Here is a 24344-nt window from a genome sequence, read left to right on the forward strand (position 1 = left end):
TTTCTTCCCACTTAGGACTGTATGACTGTAACTTGTTCCTTGTATCCTAAGATATTTATTAATATTGATTGTTTCTTCATTGCTTATTTGACCCCTATGACAATCATTAAGTGTTGTACCACATGATTCTTGACAAATGTATATTTTCTTTTATGTACGTTGAGAGCATATGCACCAAGACAAATTCCTTGTGTGTTCAATCACACTTGGCCAATAAAATTCTATTCTATTCTATTTCCGGTTCTAAAGGATCCTACATGATGAATGTATGTAACATTTTGATTGCTGATGACTATCTAGTTATTGAGGGTAAGAGGTTGAAGAGAAGAAGATAGCTTGGAAATTATTTTAGGGTCCTCCCACCCACTCCCCCTTTAAAAAAAAATATGGCATATTCTATCTATCTATCTATCTATCTATCTATCTATCTATCTATCATCTGTCTGTTTATCTATCACTGTCTGTCTGTCTGTCTGTCTGTCTATCTATCTATCATCTGTCTGTTTATCTATCACTGTCTGTCTGTCTGTCTGTCTATCTATCATCTGTCTGTCTGTTTATCTATCACTGTCTGTCTGTCTGTCTGTCTGTCTGTCTGTCTGTCTGTCTATCTATCTATCTATCTATCTATCATCTGTCTGTCTGTTTATCTATCTCTGCCTGCCTGCCTGCCTGCCTGCCTGCCTGCCTGCCTGCCTGCCTGCCTGCCTGCCTGCCTGCCTGCCTGCCTGCCTGCCTGCCTGCCTGCCTGCCTGCCTGCCTGCCTGCCTGCCTATCTATCTATCTATCTATCTATCTATCTATCTATCTATCTATCTATCTATCTATCTATCTATCTATCTATCGGGATTTCTAGGCCGCCCTTTTCCAGGGGACTCAGAGTGGCTTAGAGAATAAAATCAATGTAAAATACAAACTTTATGGAACACAAACCTAAATTTTAAAACCCCAAACATTTAAAACCATTTCAACCAAATTCATCCCAAACACAATCATACTATCAGCCAGAGCAGAATGCCATTGCTCAATGACCCTAGACCTGCTGGCAAAGGTGTGTTTTTAAAACCGTTAGCCAGGGATCACCGAAGTAGCTGGCTGCCTCTGTGAAAGGAATTTTTTCGGATGGTGTTATCTTGCCCGCAGGAAGCCTGAATGTCAGTAAACAATTGGAGGAGGCTCTTTTTCTGACGCTACGTGATTTATTTGCTCGCAGGAATTGAGGCGCCAAGCTGCCGACCTCAATGGAGTGCAGGCTCAGTGTCTTACCATGTGAGCCATCACGGGCCGGTCCTTTTCTATTTCCAGGCCAACCTCATGGGTCAAATTTAAGCACCCTGTGGCCCGGAGGCTTTGAGTTTGACGCCCCTGTTCTAGGTGAAGGGAAAAGGGAGAAGAAGAAAGTGCAGAAAATTTCTCTGCATGCCAGCCAGGAAAATCCATGCGAACAATAAATAAACCCAACAGCGGGAAACATGGACTTGTCTATTGTTCTGTCTGGGTCACTCCGGAAGCCAATACCAACCCAAAAAGAGAAGCCAGACACACCAATAAAAGGCAAAGGCAGTTTATAAAATTCAAGAAAAACACAGGTAACAGAAAATGTCCTTACAAACAGGAAAACGCTGTATCTTCAAATATATCCACGAAGACAAAAGTCCATGCAGCAATACAGGATTCTTGCTGCCAAGACGAGGCTGTAGATAGCAGACCTACACCTCCCAGGGGTCTTCCAAACTGCTGGGCCACAAGCCAGGAACAGAGACGTCGAGAACAAAGCAGGACACCGTAACTCCAACTGATAACACTCCACATGGCTTCAAGGGCTTGCCTGCCTTTTAAACCCTGCTAAGGAGGACCACACCCAAGCCCAGCTGTTCCTAATTCAGTGCTGATAATACTTCTTTAATTGCTCCTTTCTTTGATCTGACCGTCTCTGTCGCATGTCAATGACGGCTTGTGCTTCATCACCTAATGACTCCAAGCTACTGGCTGGGGAGAGCCCCCCCCCCCGGGGGGGGGGCTCTCATGCTGTTCTCCTTCGTCCCATTCCTGACTTTATTTTATTTTTATTTATTATTTGGATTTGTATGCCGCCCCTCTCCGAAGACTTTCCTCTCCCCTGTTCGACTGTTCAGCCCCCTCCTCTTCGCTGTCATCCTCCTCCGGGCATGGAGCCAGCAAAGACACAGCCGGTCCCTGAGCAGCCTCAGGCTGAACCACAACATCTATTATGTGCCGGTGCCTGGAGGCTGTTAGAGTCTGGATGGGTGTCAACAGACTCAAGCTGATAAGACGGAGTGGCTGTGGGTTTTGCCTCCCAAGGACAATTCCATCTGTCTGTCCATCACCCCGGGGAGGGGGGGGAATTACTAACCCCCTCAGAGAGGGTCCGCAACTTGGGCGTCCTCCTCAATTCACAGCTTATATTAGGGAAGCCTTTGGAGCCTGAGTAGGGCAAAACATGAACCTAATGAGGCCACCAAAAGTTGAGAAACAGGCCATTTCCAACCTCTGGGGGGGGGGGAGGAATGGAAGCTGTTTTTGCTCTCCTTAGGCATTGAATTGTGGGTGTGGGCATGTGTGATAGTGCTCATGTATGTTCTTTTGGCACCTGAGGGAAAAAAGGTTCACCATCACTGGTATTGGGGCTCCTACATGAGCAGGGGTTTGGACTAGAAGACCTCCAAACAAAGGTCCCTTCCAATTCTATTCCACAGTGAAGCAGTGGAAGTGATGTGCCAGTGCCTGGAGGCTGTTGGGGCCTGGATGGGTGTCAACAGACTCAAGCTCAACCCTGATAAGACGGAGTGGCTGTGGGTTTTGTCTCCCAAGACAATTCCATCTGTCTGTCCATCACCCTGGGGGGGAATTACTGACCCCCTCAGAGAGGGTCTGCAACTTGGGCGTCCTCCTCAATCCACAGCTTACATTAGAGAACCATCTTTCAGCTGTGGTGAGGGGGACGTTTGCCCAGGTTCGCCTGGTGCACCTGTTGCGGCCCTATCTGGACCGGGAGTTACTGCTCACAGTCACTCATGCCCTCATCACCTCGAGATTCGTCTACTGTAACACTCTCTACATGGGGCTACCTTTGAAGAGTGTTCGGAAACTTCAGATCATGCAGAATGCAGCTGCAAGATCAATCATGGGCTTCCCTAGGTACGCCCATGTTTCACCAACACTCCACAGTCTGCATTGGTTTCCGGTCACAATTCAAAGTGTTGGTTATGACCTATAAAGCCCTTCATGGCATCGGACCAGAATATCTCCGGGACCGCCTTCTGCCGCATGAATCCCAGCGACCACGAATCCCAGTTAGGTCCCACAGAGTTAGCCTTCTCCAGGTCCTGTCGACTAAACAATGTCGTCTGGCGGGACCCAGGGGAAGAGCCTTCTCTGTGGCGGCCCCGACTCTCTGGAACCAGCTCCCCCCGGAGATTAGGATTGCCCCCACCCTCCTTGCCTTTCGTAAACTCCTTAAGACCCACCTCTGCCATCAGGCATGGGAGAATTGAGACATCTTCCCCAGGCCTATATAGTTTATGTATGGTATGTTGTGTGGTTTTTTAAATTATGGGGTTTTTAGTTTTTTTAAAAAAATATTAGATTTGTATTTTACATTGTTCTCTGCCGTTGCTGTGAGCCGCCCCGAGTCTACGGAGAGGGGCGGCATACAAATTTAATAAATAAATAAATGAATGAATGAATGAATGAATAAATAAATAAATAACCAAACAAACATTTATTTATTTATAAGCCAGAAATCACTACTGCAGTCACTTCATCCGATTTTGTTTTCTGATTTGCAATGAAAGCACAACAACAGTGTAAACAACTACAAACTTTTATGATGTTTGTTTGCCTTTTAAATAAATGTCTTGATTCTTTTAAGATGGCAAGCAATTTTCCCAGTTCTGCCATTAAGTCATATGAACGGTACAAAAGTGACTGGTTCATTGGTTCATGTAAGTGAGGCCTGCTATATAAGGGATTTATGAATGAGATTTAAAGTTGCCAAAGCTATCTATTTTGGGGGAATGTGATCTTAAGACTTATCTTTCTCTGTCACACTTATACGTTTGGCCTTGGTCCAGGGTCAGGTAAACAGTCAGAAGATCTAAATCGTTGCTGAAGTGCACAAAATACATAGCTCAGCACCTTTGAAGATTATACAAGATTTATACTTTGCATCCATTTAAAATGAGATAAACAGAATTACAAGGTTTTTTTGTGCTATAATTCTGATTGAGCATAAACCACTGCTTAGTTTGCTGACCACAGGAGTTATAAATCAGGATGGATATGTTTCATATCATGAAAAAATAAAATACTACTGTATTGTAAAACATTTTGATTGCATATTGCAATGAACCTAAATATGTTCATTAATTTGGACCTATTACAAATTTGTTTTGCTATCATGAAGGGTGATATTGGTGGTGTGATAAGTATGCATGAAAGTTTAGGCAACAAAAAGTCCAGATCTCAAGCTTTCTCTATGGGTTTTCAGACGCTTCTGTATCCAAGAGCTTCAGTCGTTTTGTTCCTATTGTTGTGCCCTTCAAGTCAGTCTTGACTCAGTTGACTATGAAGACAAACCCAGGTAGTTTTTTTAGCAACATTTCACAAATTGCTTGTCTTACCACCTTCCAAGGGCTGAGAGACAGTGCCTGTCCCAAAGTACAGTGGTACCTCTACTTACGAACTTAATTTGTTCCGTGACCAGGTTCTTATTAAGTAGAAAAGTTTGTAAGAAGAAGCAATTTTTCCCATAGGAATCAACGTACAGTGATACCTCATCTTACAAACGCCTCGTCATACAAACTTTTCTAGATACAAACCCGGGGTTTAAGATTTTTTTGCCTCTTCTTACAAACTATTTTCACCTTACAAACCCACTGCCACCGCTGGGATGCCCCACCTCCGGACTTCCGTTGCCAGCGAACCCCCCCCTTTTTTTGCTGTTGGGATTCCCATGAGGTTCCCCTCCATGGGAAACCCCACCTCCGGACTTCCGTGTTTTTGTGATGCTGCAGGGGAATCCCAGCAGCGCAAAAATGGGCGCTTTACTGGCAACGGAAGTCCGGAGGTGGGGTTTCCCAGTGGGGAGAGCCTCAGTGAAATCACAGCATCGCAAAAACACAGAGGTCCAGAGGTGGGGTTTCGAGGACTTCAATGTTTTCGCGATGCTGCGATTTCACTGATGCTCCCTTCGCTGGGAAACCCCCACCTCCAGACTTCCATTGCCAGCAAAGCACTCATTTTTGTGATGCTGGGATTCCCCTGCAGCATCACAAAAACAAAGAAGTCTAGAGGTGGGGTTTCCCATGGAGGGGAGCCTCAGGGGAATCCCAGCAGCGCAAAAACAGGCGCTTCGGCTGGCAAAAGGGATGGATTTTGGGCTTGCACACATTAATCATTTTTCCATTGATTCCTATGGGAAACATTGTTTCGTCTTACAAACTTTTCACCTTAAGAACCTCGTCCCAGAACCAATTAAGTTTGTAAGACAAGGTATCACTGTAAAAGCAAATAATGCATACGATTGGGGAAACCACAGAGAGGGTGGAGGTCTTGTTTCCTCCCAGGAGATTCCTAGAGAGGCCCCACAGAGGCTTCCCCCTGCCTTTTCCGGCCCTGTTTCCTCTCAGGAGATTCCTAGAGAGGTCCAAAGGAGGCTTCTCCCTGCCTTTTCCAGTTACAGTTTCGGAGGCTCGGGTTTTTAAGTGGAAAATGGTTCTTGAGAAGAGGCAAAAAAATCTTGAACACCCGGTTCTTATCTAGTAAAGTTCGTAAGTAGATGTGTTTGTAGGTAGAGGTACCACTGTATACATAGCTCCTAGGTCTAACACAATAGTTCCCTCTAAGCTGAGCAGTGAGCAATGGCTCACTTAAAAATCATCATCAACTCAGAGTTTTTCAAACCTGCCCAGAAGCCGAGAGGGAAAGAGTGAGAGGGAAAGAGTGCCGCCCAGTCCCAAAGGGACTGCCGCTCAGACACTATACTTTTCCGCCCACCCCCCCAAAAAATTAGAGAGAACACTGTCTAACACAAGATCTAGAACTCAGGATTTCTCACTCTTAGTTCAGCGCTTTAATCCCTAGATGAAACCCATTCTTTTAGCACAAATTGGGTCCCTGATATGTTTAAAAAAAATAAACCAATTTCTTGAAAGTTAGCTTTGTATGATGCATCTTTTCATGGGCAAGTTTTAGGTGGCTTTTTGGCAATGCACATTTCAAATGAGGATTTCCAAAATTCCAAGAGCGATTCCGCCAATAATGACCTTATGCCTTCTCTTTTCCATGTTAAGGAATTCACTGAAGGGAGAACGATTTGAGTAAGAAATCCAGTCCTATCAGGTTTCCATGCTCTATGGCAGTGTTTCCCAGCCTTTTTTGAGCCGCGGCACATTATTAATATTTTCAAAATTCTGGGGAACACTGAAGGGGGGGCGGGGGGCGGGGCTAAAGAAAAGTTTGGACAAAAAAAAATCTCTTCCTCCATTTCACTCTATTTCTCCCTCCCTCTTTCTCTCTCTTCCTTCCCTTCTTTCTCTCTCTCCATCCCTCTTTCTTTCTTCCTCTTTTTTGCTCTTTCTCTCTCCCTCCTTCCCTCCCTCCATGTCTTTCCCTCTCCCTCCTTCCCCCCTCTCTATCTCTCTCTTGCTTTCTTTCCCTCTCTTTCTCTTGCTTTCTTTCTCTCTCATTCTCTCTCCCCTCCTTTTTCTCTCTCTCTCTTTCTCTCTCGTTCACCATGCCGGCAACAGAGAGAAAAAGAAAGAGAGAGAGAGAGCTGGAGAGAGAATGGAGGGCGCCGTTGTCTTCGCCTCCGCCCGCCGGCTCTGCAACTAAGAGGCAACAGCAGCCATCAGCCTCCTCGCCCTCCCAGACGTTCCCAGCGCCCGGCCACGCGCCGCCTCCCGTTAGCCCAGCTGACCTTTCCCTGCTGCCGTTTTCTCTTCATGGCGCAAAGCCACACAGTCCCGGACTCCCAGATCGCTCGCTTTTCCGGCCAGCAAGCGCGGCGCGGCGCTTTCCTGGGCAGATGGCTTTGCTGACCGGAGAAGCGAGCGATCCGGGAGTCCGGGACTGTGTGGCTTTGCGCCATGAAGAGAAAACGGCAGCAGGGAAAGGTCGGCTGGGCTAACGGGAGGCGGCGCGTGGCCGGGCGCTGGGGACGTCTGGGAGGGCGAGGGGAGCCGGCGGGCGGAGACGAAGACAACGGCGCCTTCCATTCTCTCTCCGGCAGCGAAGGAGAGGGGGCGGATCACGCCCCAAGACAGGAGGTGGCGGCGGAGGAGGAGGAGAGTGGGCGGATCGGTCGGGCAATGGGGCAGGGCAGAGAAGCCAGGGGCGTGTTTGGCCAGAGGCACCGTGGGGAGGCAGGGGCGGCCGCGGCTCCCTTTACTCCTACTGCCGGACCTCCCCGCCCCTGCCTCCTTTTTCCCGCCTTCCTTCTTTGGGGCCCAGCTGGAAACAGCTGCATTGGGCAGAGTGGGAGCTCCAGGTCGGAGGCACTGGCGGTCCGGCACTGGCAGTGCCCCGCCCACCTGGAGCTTCCTGCGGCACACCTGACCGTGTCTCGCGGCACACTACTGTGCCGCGGCACACTGGTTGGGAAACGCTGCTCTATGGGAATAAAGGCAGCAAAAACTGTTAGCTGTGATAAAACAAATCCACCTGAACTCAAAATGCAACGTCAAATAACCACAACACTATGGATCACATAAAGGCCATCATTTAGCAAGAAGAAGTAGAAAAGTGTGCAACGATTTCAAAACTGTAACATCCAACTGGTATTTCTAACTCTGAAAGCATAGTGTGAGCCTGTTGTAGGGAATGACAATTTCACGAAAATAACTGAAACGGACAATGTGAAAAATAATACTGGTTGCACAAGTCCAACACATGAAAGGTTTTGTTATTATGAACTGAACAGTAATATTTTGAACATTTATAATATTTTAGTCAATAAAAAAAGTCTAGTCAATGAAAAAAAGGCTGCCTATAGGAGGTATAAAGAGTCTGGAAGTATAGCTGACAGAGAAGTGTATAAAATGAGACAGAAGGAGGCGAAACAGATAATATACACTGCTAAAGCCTCAAAAGAGGAAGAAATTGCCTAATCTGTAAAGAAGGGGGATAAAACCTTCTTCAGATATATTAGTGATAAGAAGAGGGAAAACTGCAGCGTCACAAAGCTTAGTACTGGGGATAATACATACATTGATGGGAATAAGGAGATTGCTGACCATTTGAATAGCTACACAATGGAAACTGCAGTTTAATGTTTCCAAATGTAAAATCATGCACTTGGGGAAAAGGAATCCTCAATCTGAGTATTGTATTGGCAGTTCTGTGTTAGCAAAAACTTCAGAAGAGAAGGATTTGGGGTAGTGATTTCTGAGTCTCAAAATGGGTGAGCAGTGTGGTTGGGCGGTAGGAAAAGCAAGTAGGATGCTTGGCTGCATAGCTAGAAGTATAACAAGCAGGAAGAGGGAGATCATGATCCCGCTATATAGAGTGCTGGTGAGACCACATTTGGAATACTGTGTTCAGCTCTGGAGACCTCACCTACAAAAAGATATTGACAAAATTGAACGAGTCCAAAGATGGGCTACAAGAATGGTGGAAGGTCTTAAGCATAAAACGTATCAGGAAAGACTTAATGAACTCAATCTGTATGGTCTGGAGGACAGAAGGAAAAGGGGGGACATGATCGAAACATTTAAATATGTTTAAGGGTTAAATAAGGTTCAGGAGGGAAGTGTTTTTAATAGGAAAGTGAACACAAGAACAAGGGGGCACAATCTGAAGTTAGTTGGGGGAAAGATCAAAAACAACATGAGAAAATATTATTTTACTGAAAGAGTAGTAGATCCTTGGAACAAACTTCCAGCAGACGTGGTTGGTAAATCCACAGTAACTGAATTTAAACATGCCTGGGATAAACATATATCCATCCTAAGATAAAAATACAGGAAATAGTATAAGTACAAACTAGATGGATCATGAGGTCTTTTTCTGCCGTCAATCTTCTATGTTTCTATGTTTCTCTCCTTCCCTCCCCACCTCCCTCCCTCTCTCTCTCTCTTTCTCTCTCTCTCTCTTTTAACTGTCCATATGTTCAGAGTCTTTCTTGCTCATGAACTTCTTATCTTACTACAAGAGCTGCCAAGTACAACAAATCGGAACAACATTCTTCAACCAATTCCATTATACAGCTTCACCAGCACTAACATTGGTTCTTGAGAAGCAAGCATTTAAAGCCACACTATTTTCTTGGCAGCTGTTCTTAGTTGCTGTTCTACATCGTCCTGATCCAACATGAATTCCCCAAGGAGTCATTTTAAAACTATAGTAATAATTTAATAATAATAATAATAATAATAATAATAATTATTATTATTATTATTATTATTTATTAGATTTATATGCCGCCCTTCTCTGAAGACTCAGGGCGGCTCACAACAACAATAACAATGCAATATAATACAAATCTAATATTGAAAAGAACAAGTTAAAACCCATTATTACTAAAAACAATCAATGCTACACAATCACACCACACTCAAATGCTACAAGTCATTAGTCCCCCCCATGCCTGGTGACATAAATGGGTCTTCAACATCTTGCGGAAGGCAAGGAGGGTGGGGGCAGTTCGAATCTCCAGGGGGAAGTGTTTTCCAGAGGGCCGGGGCTGCCACAGAGAAGGCTCTTTTTCCTAGGTCGCATCAGATGACATTGTTTAGTCGACGGGACCCGGAGAAGGCCAACTCTGTGGGACCTAATCGGCCGCTGGGATTCGTGTGGCAGAAGACAATCCCGTAGGTATTCTGGTCCGATGTCATGAAGGGCTTTATAGCTCATTACCAACACTTGTGAATTGTGTCCGGAAACTAATCGGCAGCCAGTGCAAGCTGCGGAGTGTTGACAAGACATGGGTGTATCTAGGAAGGCCCATGATTGTTTGCGCGGCCACATTTTGCACGATTTGAAGTTTTCGAACACTCTTCACAGGCAGAAAGTCTGAGAACCCCAAGGGATGGGTAAATTAGTGATGTGTCCCCTTTAACATCCCTTCATTTGTTATTTCCTTGTTTGTTTTGGGTTTTTTTCATAGCTGTTAATGTTTTTTATAATTAATGATAGTGGTTTTACAGATTTATTCATTTGTTATACCCCATCCAGAATTTTTGTCTGTGAGATGGGCAACCATGTAAATTAGATAAATACTAGGGATGACATGATAGCAGTAGTGATCCAAAATCTCAGGGCTTGCCACAAAGAAGAGGGAGTCAAGCTATTCTCCAAAACACCTGAAGGCAAGAACAGAAGCAATGGGTGGAAACTAATCAAGGAGAGAAGCAACCTAGAACTAAGGAGAAATTTCCTGATAGAACAATTAATCCGTGGAACAACTTGCCTCCAGAAGTTGTAAATATGTACTCCAACACTTGAAGTTTTTAAGAAGAGATTGGACAACCATTTGTCTGAAAAGTTTATAGAATTCCCTGCTTTAAAGAGGGCGTCTACCTAGTCTCCAAACGACCTGAAGGCAGAACAAAAAGCAATAGATGTGAACTATTCAACTAAACAATGTTGTTTCGCAGGACCCAGGGGAAGAGCCTTCTCTGTGGCGGCCCCGGCCCTTTGGAACCAACTCCCTCCAGAGATTAGAATTGCCCCCACCCTCCTCGCCTTTTGTAAACTTCTTAAAACCCACCTCTGCCGTCAGTTTCCGGTCACAATTCGAAGTGTTGGTTATGACCTATAAAGCCCTTCATGGCACCGGACCAGTTTATCTCAGGGACCGCCTTCTGCTGCACGAATCCCAGCGACCAGTTAGGTTCCACAGAGTTGGCCTTCTCCGGGTCCCGTCAACTAAACAATGTCATTTGGCGGGACCCAGGGGAAGAGCCTTCTCTGTGGCAGCCCCAGCCCTTTGGAACCAACTCCCCCCAGAGATTAGAATTGCCCCCACCCTCCTCGCCTTTCGTAAACTTCTTAAAACCCACCTCTGCCGTCAGGCATGGGGGAACTGAGATATTCCTTCCCCCTAGGCCTTTACAATTTAGGCATGGTATGTCTGTATGTATGTTTGATTTTTATAATAAGAGTTTTTTTAGTTATTTTACTATTGGATTGGATTGTTACATGCTGTTTTTATCATTGTTGTTAGCTGCCCCGAGTCTACGGAGAGGGGTGGCATACAAATCCAATAAATGAATGAATGAATGAATGAATGAATGAATGAATAAATAAATAAACTAATCAAGGAGAGAACTTGAATTAAGGATACATTTTCTGACAGTTAGAACAATTAATCAAAAGAATGACTTGCCTCTAGAAATCGGGGCAAGTCCAACACGGGGAGATTTTTAAGAAGAGATTTTACAAGAATTTGTCTGAAATATTGTAGAGTTTCCTTCTTGTGCAGAGGTTGGACTAGAAGACCTTCAAGGTCCCTTTCAGTTCTCTTAGTCTATTAATTCACTGCCAGAAGTGCGCTGTGTTAGCGAGTTATTTTAGCACTGCACCCATTAAGGCATGAGTCAGTAGCCTGTAATAAATAGATGTTGTAGTTAAAAGCCACAATTTTCTTTGTCCCCCAAACTCAAGGGAGTTATTTGGTCAAAGGTCGGCTGCCTATCTTTAGTGCCTCATTCAGACAGGACAGAATTTCTCTGGAATGGCTCTTTATATCCCTCAGTCTGTGAATGGGAGCTTGGATGCCAGTAAGATGCCTCTTCAATGTAGTGTCCTTAAGATGTGTTGAACTTCTTCTTTTTTTACACTTCAGTTTAAGCTTTATTAAGTCCAAAGTAGCATAGATACTTTATATACTATAAGTTCATAGAAGATGGATGGCAGAAAAAGACCTCAAGGGCCATCAAGTCTGCCCTTATACTATTTCCTGTATTTTACCTTAGGATGGATATATGTTTATCCCAGGCATGTTTAAATTCAGTTACTGTGGATTTACCAACCACGTCTGCTGGAAGTTTGTTCCAAGCATCTACTACTCTTTCAATAAAATAATATTTTCTCATGTTGCTTCTGATTTCCCCCTTGTTCTTGTGTTCACTTTCCTATTAAAAACACTTCCCTTCTGAACCTTATTTAACAGTTTAACATGTTTAAATGTTTAGATCATGTCCCCCCTTTCCCTTCTGTCCACCAGACTGTACTGATTGAGTTCATTAAGTCTTTCCTGATAAATTTTATGCTTAAGACTTTCCACCATTTTTGTAGCCCGTCTTTGGATCCGTTCAATTTTATCAATATCTTTTTGTAGGTGAGCTCTCCAAAACTGAACACAGTATTCCAAATGTGGTCTCACTAGTGCTCTATATAGCGGGATCATAATCTCCCTCTTCCTGCTTGTTATACCTCTAGCGATGCAGCCAAGCATCCTACTTGCTTTCCCTGCCGCCTGAACTCACTGCTCACCCATTTTGAGACTGTCAGAAATCACTACCCCTAAATCCTTCTCTTCTGAAGTTTTTGCTAACACAGAACTGCCAATACAATACTCAGATTGAGGATTCCTTTTCCCCAATTTTACATTTGGAAACATTAAACTGCAGTTTCCATTGCTTTGACCACTTATCTAGTAAAGCTAAATCATTTGCCATATTACAGACGCCTCCAGGAATATCAACCCTATTGCACATTTTAGAGTCATTGGCAAATAGGCAAACCTTCCCTACCAAACCTTCCCCTATATCACTCACAAACATATTAAAAAGAATAGGACCCAGAACAGACCCTTGCAGCTCACCCATTTTGAGACTGTCAGAAATCACTACCCCTAAATCCTTCTCTTCTGAAGTTTTTGCTAACACAGAACTGCCAATACAATACTCAGATTGAGGATTCCTTTTCCCCAAGTGCGTGATTTTACATTTGGAAACATTAAACTGCAGTTTCCATTGCTTTGACCATTTATCTAGTAAAGCTAAAACATTTACCATATTACAGACACCTCCAGGAATATCAACCCTATTGCACACTTTAGAGTCATTGGCAAACAGGCAAACCTTCCCTATCAAACCTTCCCCTATGTCACTCACAAACATATTAAAAAGAATAGGACCCAGAACAGACCCTTGCGGCACACCGCTTGTAACTGTCTCTGCTCAGAATACTCGCCATCCACAATAACTCTCTGTTGTCTACTCTTCAGCCAGCTGCAAATCCACTGAACTATCCAGGGATTAAGTCCAATCTTCACTAATTTATCTGTCAGCTCTTTATGTGGAACCGTATCAAAGGCTTTGCTGAAGTCCAGGTAGGCAATATCCACGGCACCACCTTGATCCAACACCTTTGTGACATAGTCAAAGAAATCAATGAGATTAGTCTGACATGATTTGCCTTCAGTAAAGCCATGCTGATTTAGATCCAATAAGTTATTGAAAGAAAGAGAGGGGGAGGGAGCCCCAAAACAGGGCTTATTTTGGCTAACCTGAGACTACCTGTTACTGTACTTTTCATTGAAAACTATTTTTTTTAAGGTAGGGGTTCAAAAGAACACTATGTGCATAGCAATTACAGGCATGCAAAAAAGAAAATACATCCTATTTGAGTCCTATAGTTTTACATATCAGGACACACTGTACTAAAAACCATCTGGTTCTTAGAAGTCCTTAAAAGTAGGTAAATATAACCTCAGATGAACAACAACACATGTCATATTGCATCATGTCCTCATTTATTTTACAAAAAGAAGCAAAATGGAAACACTAATAAAACGACATGCAAGTTTATTCTATACTAGCCAAACTTTGGATGCACCCCAGGGAAATAATAACAAAAAAATACTGACAAAGGCCACTGGTTCTAAACTTGACATTGCGGAAGTAATATTCCAATATTTTCCTCTTTTCTAAAGGCTGCAATTTCTTAGTAGCATATATTTGTTCAGCAAGATGCTTGTCACATTACACATCAAAATGATAAAGACTGAGTTGGAAATGTTTGTAGATAGAGGTAAGATACTATAACTTGTTTTAGCATATATTAAATCATAACTGGATACTTGTATGACATAGACATGGTACCAGTATTGTAGGTAAACTAGAACAGAGGTATAACAAGCAGAAAGAGGGAGATTGTGATCCCGCTATATAGAATGCTGGTGAGACCACATTTGGAATACTGTGTTCAGTTCTGGAGACCTCACCTACAAAAAGATATTGACAAAATTGAATGGGTCCAAAGACGGGCTACAAGAATGGTGGAAGGTCTTAAGCATAAAACGTATCAGGAAAGACTTAATGAACTCAATCTGTATAGTCTGGAGGACAGAAGGAAAAGGGGGGACATGATCGAAACATTTAAGTATATTAAAGGGTTAAATAAGGTCCAGCAGGGAAGTGTTTTTAATAGGAAAGTAAACACAAGAACAAGGGGACACAATCTGAAGTTAGTTGGGGGAAAGATCAAAAACAACATGAGAAAATATTATTTTACTGAAAGAGTAGTAGATCCTTGGAACAAACTTCCAGCAGACGTGGTTGGTAAATCCACAGTAACTGAATTTAAACATGCCTGGGATAAACATATATCCATTGTAAGATAAAATACAGAAAATAGTATAAGGGCAGACTAGATGGACCATGAGGTCTTTTTCTGCCGTCAGTCTTCTATGTTTCTAACATTTGGCGTCGAAGTGACAAATCTTGTCACATTTATTAATCATACTGCATAAGCTTCTAAGGTCATTTCCAATGTTTTGATTTATAGCATCATATAAGCATTTGCTAGGCAATTTACAGTTTGTCTTTATCACTGATATACTGCCATTAGTGAAGGATGCATGATGATATAAGACGTTCCCAATCACTACTTTAGCAATGGTACGAGGGTCGGCCAGAAAGTAATGCACCACATTTTTTTCCTTCAACAATTATTTATTGAACACAATGAAACTTACACACAAGAAAGAACGATGTTTGTTCTACACTCCCTATTTTTCCATGTAATCTCCGTCCAGTTCTATGGCCTTCCTCCAGTATGCCCTGTGGGTACCATTCCTTGTTCTGGTCACCAAGCCATTTCTGCACTGTGCAAATCACATCACATGGCCTCATCCTCTGTGCCCACCAACTACCCTGTTTCCCCGAAAATAAGATGTACCCCGAAACTAAGGCATGTCAGAGGTTTTGCAGAATTTGCTAATATAAGGCACCCCCCGAAAATAAGGCGTAATCAAGTTTACATATGGTACGGTGGAAAAACATACGGTACCATTCAAAGCTGTTCATAGCAGTACCGTAATAATGTGGTGCCCCCTGCTGGCCCCTTCCATTGCTTTGTACTGTCCAGTACAGCAGACACAGCCTGCTGCTGTCTCACCACCATTACAGTCTCCACTACAGTGCATAGACTGTAGTTCCTCTGGTGGCGGGAAGCTGCAATAGCGGGAGTATACTGTTGTACCATATAAGTGCCGTCGTTTGTGTGTGTGGGTGCCATACTGACAGGTACCGTACCGTAATCAGTGTATCGTATGGTACACTTTCTTTGGGGCTGTCAGCTTTTCTGCCTGTGAATTTGTCTTATTTGAGAAATATAAGGCACCCCCCGAAAATAAGACGTAGCACAACTTTTGGAGCAAAAATTAATATAATTTTCGGGGAAACGCGGTAACCGTATTTCTGTCGACTGCAGATTCTGCATAAACGGTACACAAACGTTTGTGAATGTTCCCAACAGTTTCTTTCTCTGCAGTGAGAAATTCAATGACAACACACTACTTTACTTACAGACGCCATTTTGAAACACTGCAGCTATGCTATCTGTCTGAAGAAACACAAAGTTTACACACGCACACTTGACAATTCAAATAATATACATCTCAAGTTTCGCATTTGTACCATTACTGTAGGCTGAGGGAAAAAAATGTGGTGCATTACTTCTGGATGACCCTTGTATAAATGTGACCTTTACCTATCTGACCAAATTGTGGTGAGGCTGAGTATAGACTGTACCATGTATGCCATTCTGAAGAGAAGGGATGGGTAAACTGCAGCTCCTCAGATTAATTTTATTACATTTACACACTGCCTTCCCGATTATAGAAGCACTCAATCTGGAAATCTGTGTTGCTGAAACTTTAATCTGTAAGATCTTTTGCAATTATCAAAAATGACTCTCCTCATCCTCAGGAGGTACATGTAACAGGACCAAGAAGAAGGGCCTCCTCTGTGGTGGCTCCCTCCTTATGGAGCATCTTCTCTGTGGAGGTAAGATTGGCTCCCACTATTTTTCAAAACCCTGGGGAACTGGTTTGCTTGGCGAACCCAGAGTGGATCGGAGCCCCTTGTCTGGCTTATTTGATGAACTGATTATAGTCGTTAAAGGGTGAAAGGGGGGGGGGATAATTGCTGTTTATTGCTTTTATATTGGGATTATATCTTTATAAGCCTCCCTGAGTCACTGATAGTGAGTTGGGTCACCATATACATGTTCATAAATAAATAAATCTGGCTAGATAACTAGACTTCTGGAAGAAGGGAGGATAAAGTCGTCACTGAGGGGGATGGAAGGACAATAAAACACTCTCACGAGACGGGCGGCTGTATAAATCTGATTCATAAATAAAAGTAATGGGGCTACCTTTGAAGAGCGTTCGGAAACTTCAGATCGTGCAGAATGCAGCTGCGAGAGCAATCATGGGCTTTCCCAAATATGCCCATGTTACTCCAACACTCCACAGTCTGCACTGGTTGCCGATCAGTTTCCGGTCACAATTCAAAGTGTTGGTCATTACCTATAAAGCCCTTCATGGCACCAGACCAGGATATCTGCGAGACCGGCTTCTGCCGCACGAATCCCAGCGGCCGGTTAGGTCCCACAGAATTGGTCTTCTCCGGATCCCGTCGACTAAACAATGTTGTCTGGCGGGACCCAGGGGAAGAGCCTTCTCTGTGGTGGCTCCAACTCTCTGGAACCAGCTCCCCCCCAGAGATTAGAACTGCCCCCACCCTCCTTGCCTTTCGTAAGCTCCTTAAAACCCACCTCTGTCGTCAAGCGTGTGGGAACTGAGACATCTCCCCCTGCCTATGTAGTTTTTGTGCATGATATGACTGTATGTTTTTTATATTGAGGTTCCTTGCTTTTTAGACTTTTTAAATGTACTATTGTTATTTTAGATTCTAATTATTAGATTTGTCATTATGTATTGTTTTTATCACTGTTGTGAGCCGCCCTGAGTCTACGGAGAGGGGCGGCATACAAATCTAATAAATAATAATAATAAATAATAAATAATAATAATAATAATAATAAATATATAAAGTAGCACCTCTTTTCGTATAAATCTCATGACATCCCATTCAAGCCTGTGTTGTAATGCTGTCTTAAACAGCATGGGCTGTACTGCCTAAATGCCTATGGATAACCCGGTCGGTTCTCACAGTACCCCATCTAGATTAAAAAAAAAGTTTGGAATAATAATGCACTTTTCCCATAAAAACTTAAAAGTGGGGTGGGTGGAGGTTGGTGAACAAAGGCTGTCATGATTAAGAGAGAAAGAAATGCTAGACATCTTTTTGGTCAAACCTTTAGAACTGCCCATTAAGTTTCCATTAAGCATCAGGTTCATTCCCAGGCCAAAATCAACTGGCTATTTACCAAGCAGTTTTAAACAGTAAGTTTACAGCCCTAAAGCAATTTAAAATTATCTCTGTTGTCTGGACAGCCCTCTCCCTGCTGTCTGATAAAATAAAACCAAACAGCTGTAGAAAGTGTTTTTCTTTACATGCTTACCAGTCTTGTTTCATGTAATGAACCAATTAGAGGTAGTTTATCCTTTAACCCAGTTAAGTGTTATCAGTCTGTCCAGAACTATTTTATTATTATTATTATTATTATTATTATTATTATTATTATTATTATTATTATTATTATTAGTATTAGTATTAGTATTAGTATTATTATGTCAGTACAACACAGCAAACAAGAACACTATGCTGGATTTCGTATTTCATCACCAGTCGGGCGCTTCCCAAGCACCTAGGACTGTGTGATGTAGCGGCGAATTATGTTTGCCGATCCCAGTAAAGCGGCCTTTTGCAATTGACAGATGGAGATTTTGTCAATTCCGATGGTTTTCAAATGTCCGCTGAGATCCTTTGGCAATGCGCCCAGCGTGCCAAGTACCACTGGGATCACTTTCACAGGCTTATGCCAGAGTCGTTGCAGCTCGATTTTTAGATCTTCGTATTTCACTAATTTCTCTAGCTGCTTCTGCTCAATTCTGCTGTCTCCTGGGATTGCGATGTCGATGATCCATACTTTATTTTTCTCCACGATCACAATGTCTGGTGTGTTATGCTTCAGAATTCAGTCAGTCTGAAGTCAGAAGTCCCACAGTAGTTTTGCTTGCTCATTTTCGGCCACTTTTTCGGGCTTATGATCCCACCAGTTCTTTGCCACTGGTAAATGGTAGTTCCGGCACAAGTTCCAGTGGATCATCTGTGCCACAGCATCATGTCTATGCTTGTAGTCAGTCTGTGCGATCTTTTTGCAGCAGCTGAGTATGTGATCGATTGTTTCATCTGTTTCTTTACAGAGTCTGTACTTTGGATCGTCTGTTGATTTTTCAATTCTGGCTTTGACAGCATTTGTTCTAATGTTTATTATTATTATTATTATTATTATTATTATTATTATTATTATTATTATTAATTAGATTCCCCTATCCTTTCTTCAATCTCAGGGACACCATCTAATTTTTAACTTAAAAATATGATTAAGAAGCAACCAATATTCTTTACCTGGCATGGAGTATTTTCTTTCCATTGATTTCTTAATTCGATATGCCATACTTACCGTAATCGTATCAAAAGTTAACAAATGGATATTGAATTCTTTTTTTTTTACATTCCCTCTACAAGACTTTGATTCCAACTCCAAAGCAAATTATTGAAATGTTGCAGCCTAAACCATACAAATAATATCACATCTCAAAAGAAAATAGCAAGATAAGCAAAGCACAGAACCTAATAATGCCTATTAATCTAGCAAGTGAATTCAGCAATATCAGATGGACAAAAGCCATTCGGTCCACTGGCTGTCAGAGTACAAGGGGGACAGAGAAAAATAATGCTGCTCCAAAATTATGCAGACCAAACTATTTAAAGAATGCTGTGCTCTAATCCATATCTAGTATATTCTCCATCTGTCTGGATATTCATCATCCTATTCAGATAGTTTGAATATGTAACATCCAAACACTTTCACTTTCTTAACATATTGATTGATTGATTCATAATATTCACCAGTTGTCCTTCTTCCCAAAGCTTACAGAGGAAAATCCATTAATCACCCTTAAAGATATAATACGCAATTCTTCATTTCACAGTGGAGTTTTGAACAAACCACAACATGATAATAATATAAAAATAATGATTCCAAGCAACTGCACTCACTGTAGGTTGTTCACCCCATTCCTACGCCTAATGCAGTTTACAAACAAAATTTGCTCTTGTAAACAGAATTAATCTCATCACCTGCCCAAGGTTGACTCAGCCTTCCATCCTTCCGAGGTGGGTAAAATGAGGACCCGGATTGTGGGGGGCAATATACTGGCTCTGTTAAAAAGTGCTATTGCTAACATGTTGTAAGCCGCCCTGAGTCTAAGGAGAAGGGCGGCATGAAAATCGAATGAATGAATGAATAAATAAATAAATAAATCCCTTCGCGGTCAGTAGAATGCGGATCAAGATTGTTGGGGGCAATATGCTGACTCTGTAAACCACTTAGAGATGGCGACGACCACGTAGGAAGTGAGGCTCTTGCTCTAAAGTGCCCACCTCATCCTTACAATGATAGGATTGCTGCAAAGCACTGTAAATCTAGGAAAAGTTCACCCACTACAGCACCATGGAGGTCTGTGAAGTTCCGTAAAGTTCAGAAAAGATCATCGGAAAAACCGGAGCGTTCTATCACCCAGAGACAGGCTTGAGATATGATGGCGGTACCCAACTAGGAAGGCAAAGCTGTAACCCAGTGAAGGTGAGACATACCCCCAGACCACAGAGTACCACTGTGGCAAGGCTACTGCCAATCCATTCTACTAATTATACCAATTATATCAAGCTCCCATATCACCATCAGATCCCTGCTGCAAATGTCTGCTACTGCCCCAAATTCCCACAAGGCAGGCAAAACCACCATCAGAAGGCAAAGCTGCCATCGGTAGGCAAAGCCACCATCGGATCCCTGTCACAAATTTCCGCTAATGCCGCCGATTCCCTCAAAACAGACAAAGCCGCAACTGCCACCATCTCGCAGATTCCACAAGCCCCCACCACTACTACTGCCGCTACTTCTAATACCGCTATATTATATAATACGCTATATAATATAATATAATACGCTGTGACTGCTCTTGATCTCTCTATTCTATCTGTCATAAGTGCAACTATCTAAAATATATAAACAGTGTTATATCTATGTATACTACCAATACATACTTGAAAAAATAAAATTATATATGTATATAAATATAAGTGCAGTACTAATTATTAGGAATCACATAATTGTCCAATACAGGAATAATATCACCCATTTAACTGAATTTTCTAGAACATCAAATTTGCATTTAATTGCATGTAATCTAAAGTTAATAAACAAAATTCGTAATTCTGAGAAATAACTATCATTCTCATACAGCAATAAAATAAGTAATATGCTGAATTTTGGCTTACCGCATCAGTGACATCGATCTCATACATTTTTTTAAATGTTTCCCGGTCAAAGAAGAGAAGTTTTGCATTGCCATGTCCTTTCTTAACAGAAATGCCAGTAACAAGTAATTGATCATCTGGACTAAAACAACAATCGGTCCTGTATACAATATAATACAGATTAGTTTATTTTTTAAAAAATACAATTTATATAATATTTTAAATCTATGTTAAAACAATACTGCATTTGGCAATTAAAATCAAAGTGGCATTCCAAATAATCCTAATTAGAAAAACCAACAAACAGAGATTTCTCCTGAAGAATTCAACAACCAGAATTAAAAAAAAGTGTTTCATGAGTCTACTTTACAAAATAAAGTTTTGAAATCTATAATTCAGTCATAATTTAGTGGGCCATAATGTCTATTTCTAGCAATATGATACCCAACCATTTTATATGAAAAATGGTAAACAGACCCATTTTCAAAACCGTTTTTCATGCTTCCCCTCAAAGCAATAAACAATCATAGATTCTTCAAAATTAATTTGAGGTGAAAGCTAAGAGCTTATAGACAAGTAGTGAGTAAAAGCAATACGATAAATCAATTTATATCAAAAGCTTTAAAAGCTCAAGCATTATCCCTGAAATCTGGGGGAGAGATAAGTCTTGCTCTCTGCAAGCTAAGCAAATTGGAATGAAGTCCTGTTGGAAAACCTGGTCTCTCCCCTCCTTTCTTTCATCCCATGCCAATATCCATCTGAAGTTTATTGTTGAAAAAGGTGTAGTGTGACATTGTTCATCAAGGTTTTATGGTTTAATATTCACCATGATTCCTGTCCAAAGTAGATATGGAACCAAGGAGATTTAATACCATAAACATATGACCTTATAAAGTATTATATTCAAAATATTACTGTATATGCAAACTTTTAAAGTGGCTACAGCCAGTACAATGGTAAGCTTTCACAGGTATCATCCATGAAGCAAAAATAGGTTTTAGGGCCAAATGGTGATAAACCAAGGCTATTCAGCTTGGCCAAAATTATTACTGTTTCATAGTTCTAGTCAGGCTTATGCTGGACATTACTTATGCTATAAACATCTTTCAGCTGTGGCGAGGGGGGCGTTTGCCCAGGTTCGCCTTGTGCACCAGTTGCAACCCCACTTGGACCGGGAGTCACTGCTCACAGTCACTCATGCCCTCAGCACCTCGAGGTTCGACTACTGTAATGCTCTCTACATGGGGCTACCTTTGAAAAGTATTCGGAAACTTCAGATCGTGCAGAATGCAGCTGCGAGAGCAATCATGGGCTTTCCCAGATATGCCCATGTCACACCAACACTCCGCAGTCTGCATTGGTTGCCGATCAGTTTCCACTCACAATTCAAAGTGTTGGTTATGACCTATAAAGCCCTTCATGGCATCAGACCAGAATATCTCCGGGACCGCCTTCTGCCGCACGAATCCCAGCGACCGGTTAGGTCCCGCAGAGTTGACCTTCTCCGGGTCCCATCAATGAAACAATGTCATCTGGTGGGACCCAGGGGAAGAACCTTCTCTGTGGCGGCCCCGGCCCTCTGGAACCAACTCCCCCAAAGATTAGAATTGCCCCCACCCTCCTTGCCTTTCGTAAGCTACTTAAAACCCACCTCTGCCATCAGGCATGGGGGAACTGAGACCCTCTACCCCCTAGGCCTTTACAATTCTATGCATGGTATGTATGTATGTATGTTTGGTTTTTTATATTAATGGGTTTTTTAATTGTTTCTAACATCAGACTAATATTGCACACTGCTTTATTGTTGCTGTTAGCCGCCCCGAGTTATAAATAAATAAATAAATAAATAAATAAATAAATAAATAAATAAATAAATAAATAAATAAATAAATAAATAAATAAATAAATAAATCAATCAATCAATCAATCAATCAATCAATCCTTATTTGGATTAATATGGCTCATCTTTACTAAATACAAAAAGCCCTTCAAATCAATGTCATCATGCCACTCACTGTAAGGAATTTAGAAAAAATAATAATATGTACTATTAAAAAAGAGTAAACTAGATTTCTTTCAAATGAACAGATTTTTGGATCCTTGAGATAAATTGAGTGTAACTTTTACAATGTAACAGTCCTATGAAATATTGCTTTGCAAGATCATTCATATTTCATAATCACTGAGCCAATGTTTTAAATCAGATATGGGGAACTATGGCTCTTTTATGACGTGTGGACTTCAACTCCCAGAATTCCTGAGCCAGCATGCTCAGTCAAATCATAAGAGTCACAATTCCCCATCCCTGTTTTAAATGGAGGTTTAAAACTTTACCAAAACAATCTATTTCTTGAAAACTGGTAAGCCAAAATTGCAGATATGTTGAGTTCAAGCCAAGCAAACTTAATCTCAGAAAATGTTTCACCAGTGAACTAATCTCGATCCATTTCTGCACATCACGTATCACTAAAAATTATAAAAGCTACTTACATGGGAAAGAAACTTGGTAGGCCACTGACAGAATTAAGAGGTGCTTTAAACTGTCTGATGTCCCAGGTTTTTAAGGTATCATCACCTAGCAAATAACAAACATTGAACATCCATTGAATAAAATGCAATTATTATATTAAAAAGTAAACATGTTAATACACGCATCAACCGTTTCAGTGATTTCCTGTATCAAAGGTTTTGATCCAAGAGGAATTGTAAATAATACACTTAAAGCAGTTTCAAAGAATAAACAAAACAACACGTATAAATGAACTACAGTAATAGTTTAGAATTTACAAAATATTGTGGTTAGCTTAAAATTAAAAGAAAATGCTTTCTAACCCTCCCCTGCCAGCATAAAAGATGAGAAAAGGGTATTCGTGTGAACTGGAGATCTTTTCTTAGAACAGAAAGCTGTAATTTCTCATTGTGCTCAAATGGGATGAAATATCTACGCCCACAAATCAGAGGTGAAATTCAATATTTTTTTCCCTACAGGTTTTGTGGGCATGGCAAAGGAACGATACTGCAAAATCCCCATTCTTCCCCAATTCTAGGGGAAGGATATTGCAATATTTCCATTTCCACCCTATTCTGGGCCCAGCCACAGGTGGTATTTGCCAGTTTTCCAAACTACTCAAAATTTCCGCTACCAGTTCTCCAAAACCTGTAAGAACCTGCTGTATTTCACCCCTGGTTTTAAATGCCTTTGTTGTTCTTATTGCTTAATTATTTATTTGCATATTTTTTAGCAGCACGAGTTGTTAAGTGTTTACATACCGGAGATGGGTAGCTATGCAAACTGAATAATAATTTACATAGAAACTTAGAAGACTGACGGCAGAAAAAGACCTCATGGTCCATCTCGTCTGCCCTTATACTATTTCCTGTATTTTATCTTACAATTTCACACAGTTAGACCCCTGCATACCGTTCATGGCTGGATCTCGCTGGTTACCACCATAAAATTAGCAGCCCCAGGCCAATAGGGTGGGAGTAGTCCAGATCTCAGGAGGTAACTGGTTCCAGAGAGCCGGAGCAGCCACAGAGAAGGCCCTCCGCTGTGGACCTGCCAGCTGACACTGTTTAGCTGATGGGACCCGAAGAAGACCAACTCTAGGCCCTTACCAATCTCTGGGAGCTATGTGG

The 24344-nt window shown here is 41.8% G+C and overlaps 1 protein-coding gene across 1 annotated transcript in view; it reads right to left on the minus strand.

The window, feature by feature from the left end:
- Positions 1 to 24344, minus strand: part of WDR70 (WD repeat domain 70) — a 181926-nt gene that overhangs the window by 32586 nt on the left and 124996 nt on the right. Inside the window, exons 12-13 of the mRNA XM_070743427.1 lie at positions 23196 to 23280; positions 20727 to 20865 (exon numbers count right to left, since the gene is read on the minus strand). Of these exons, the coding sequence (XP_070599528.1) occupies positions 20727 to 20865; positions 23196 to 23280 (224 nt within the window). The remainder of the gene's footprint in view (positions 1 to 20726; positions 20866 to 23195; positions 23281 to 24344) is intronic.

This window comes from Erythrolamprus reginae, chromosome 2 (genome assembly GCF_031021105.1).
Source record: "Erythrolamprus reginae isolate rEryReg1 chromosome 2, rEryReg1.hap1, whole genome shotgun sequence".
Taxonomy (NCBI): Eukaryota; Metazoa; Chordata; class Lepidosauria; order Squamata; family Dipsadidae; genus Erythrolamprus; species Erythrolamprus reginae.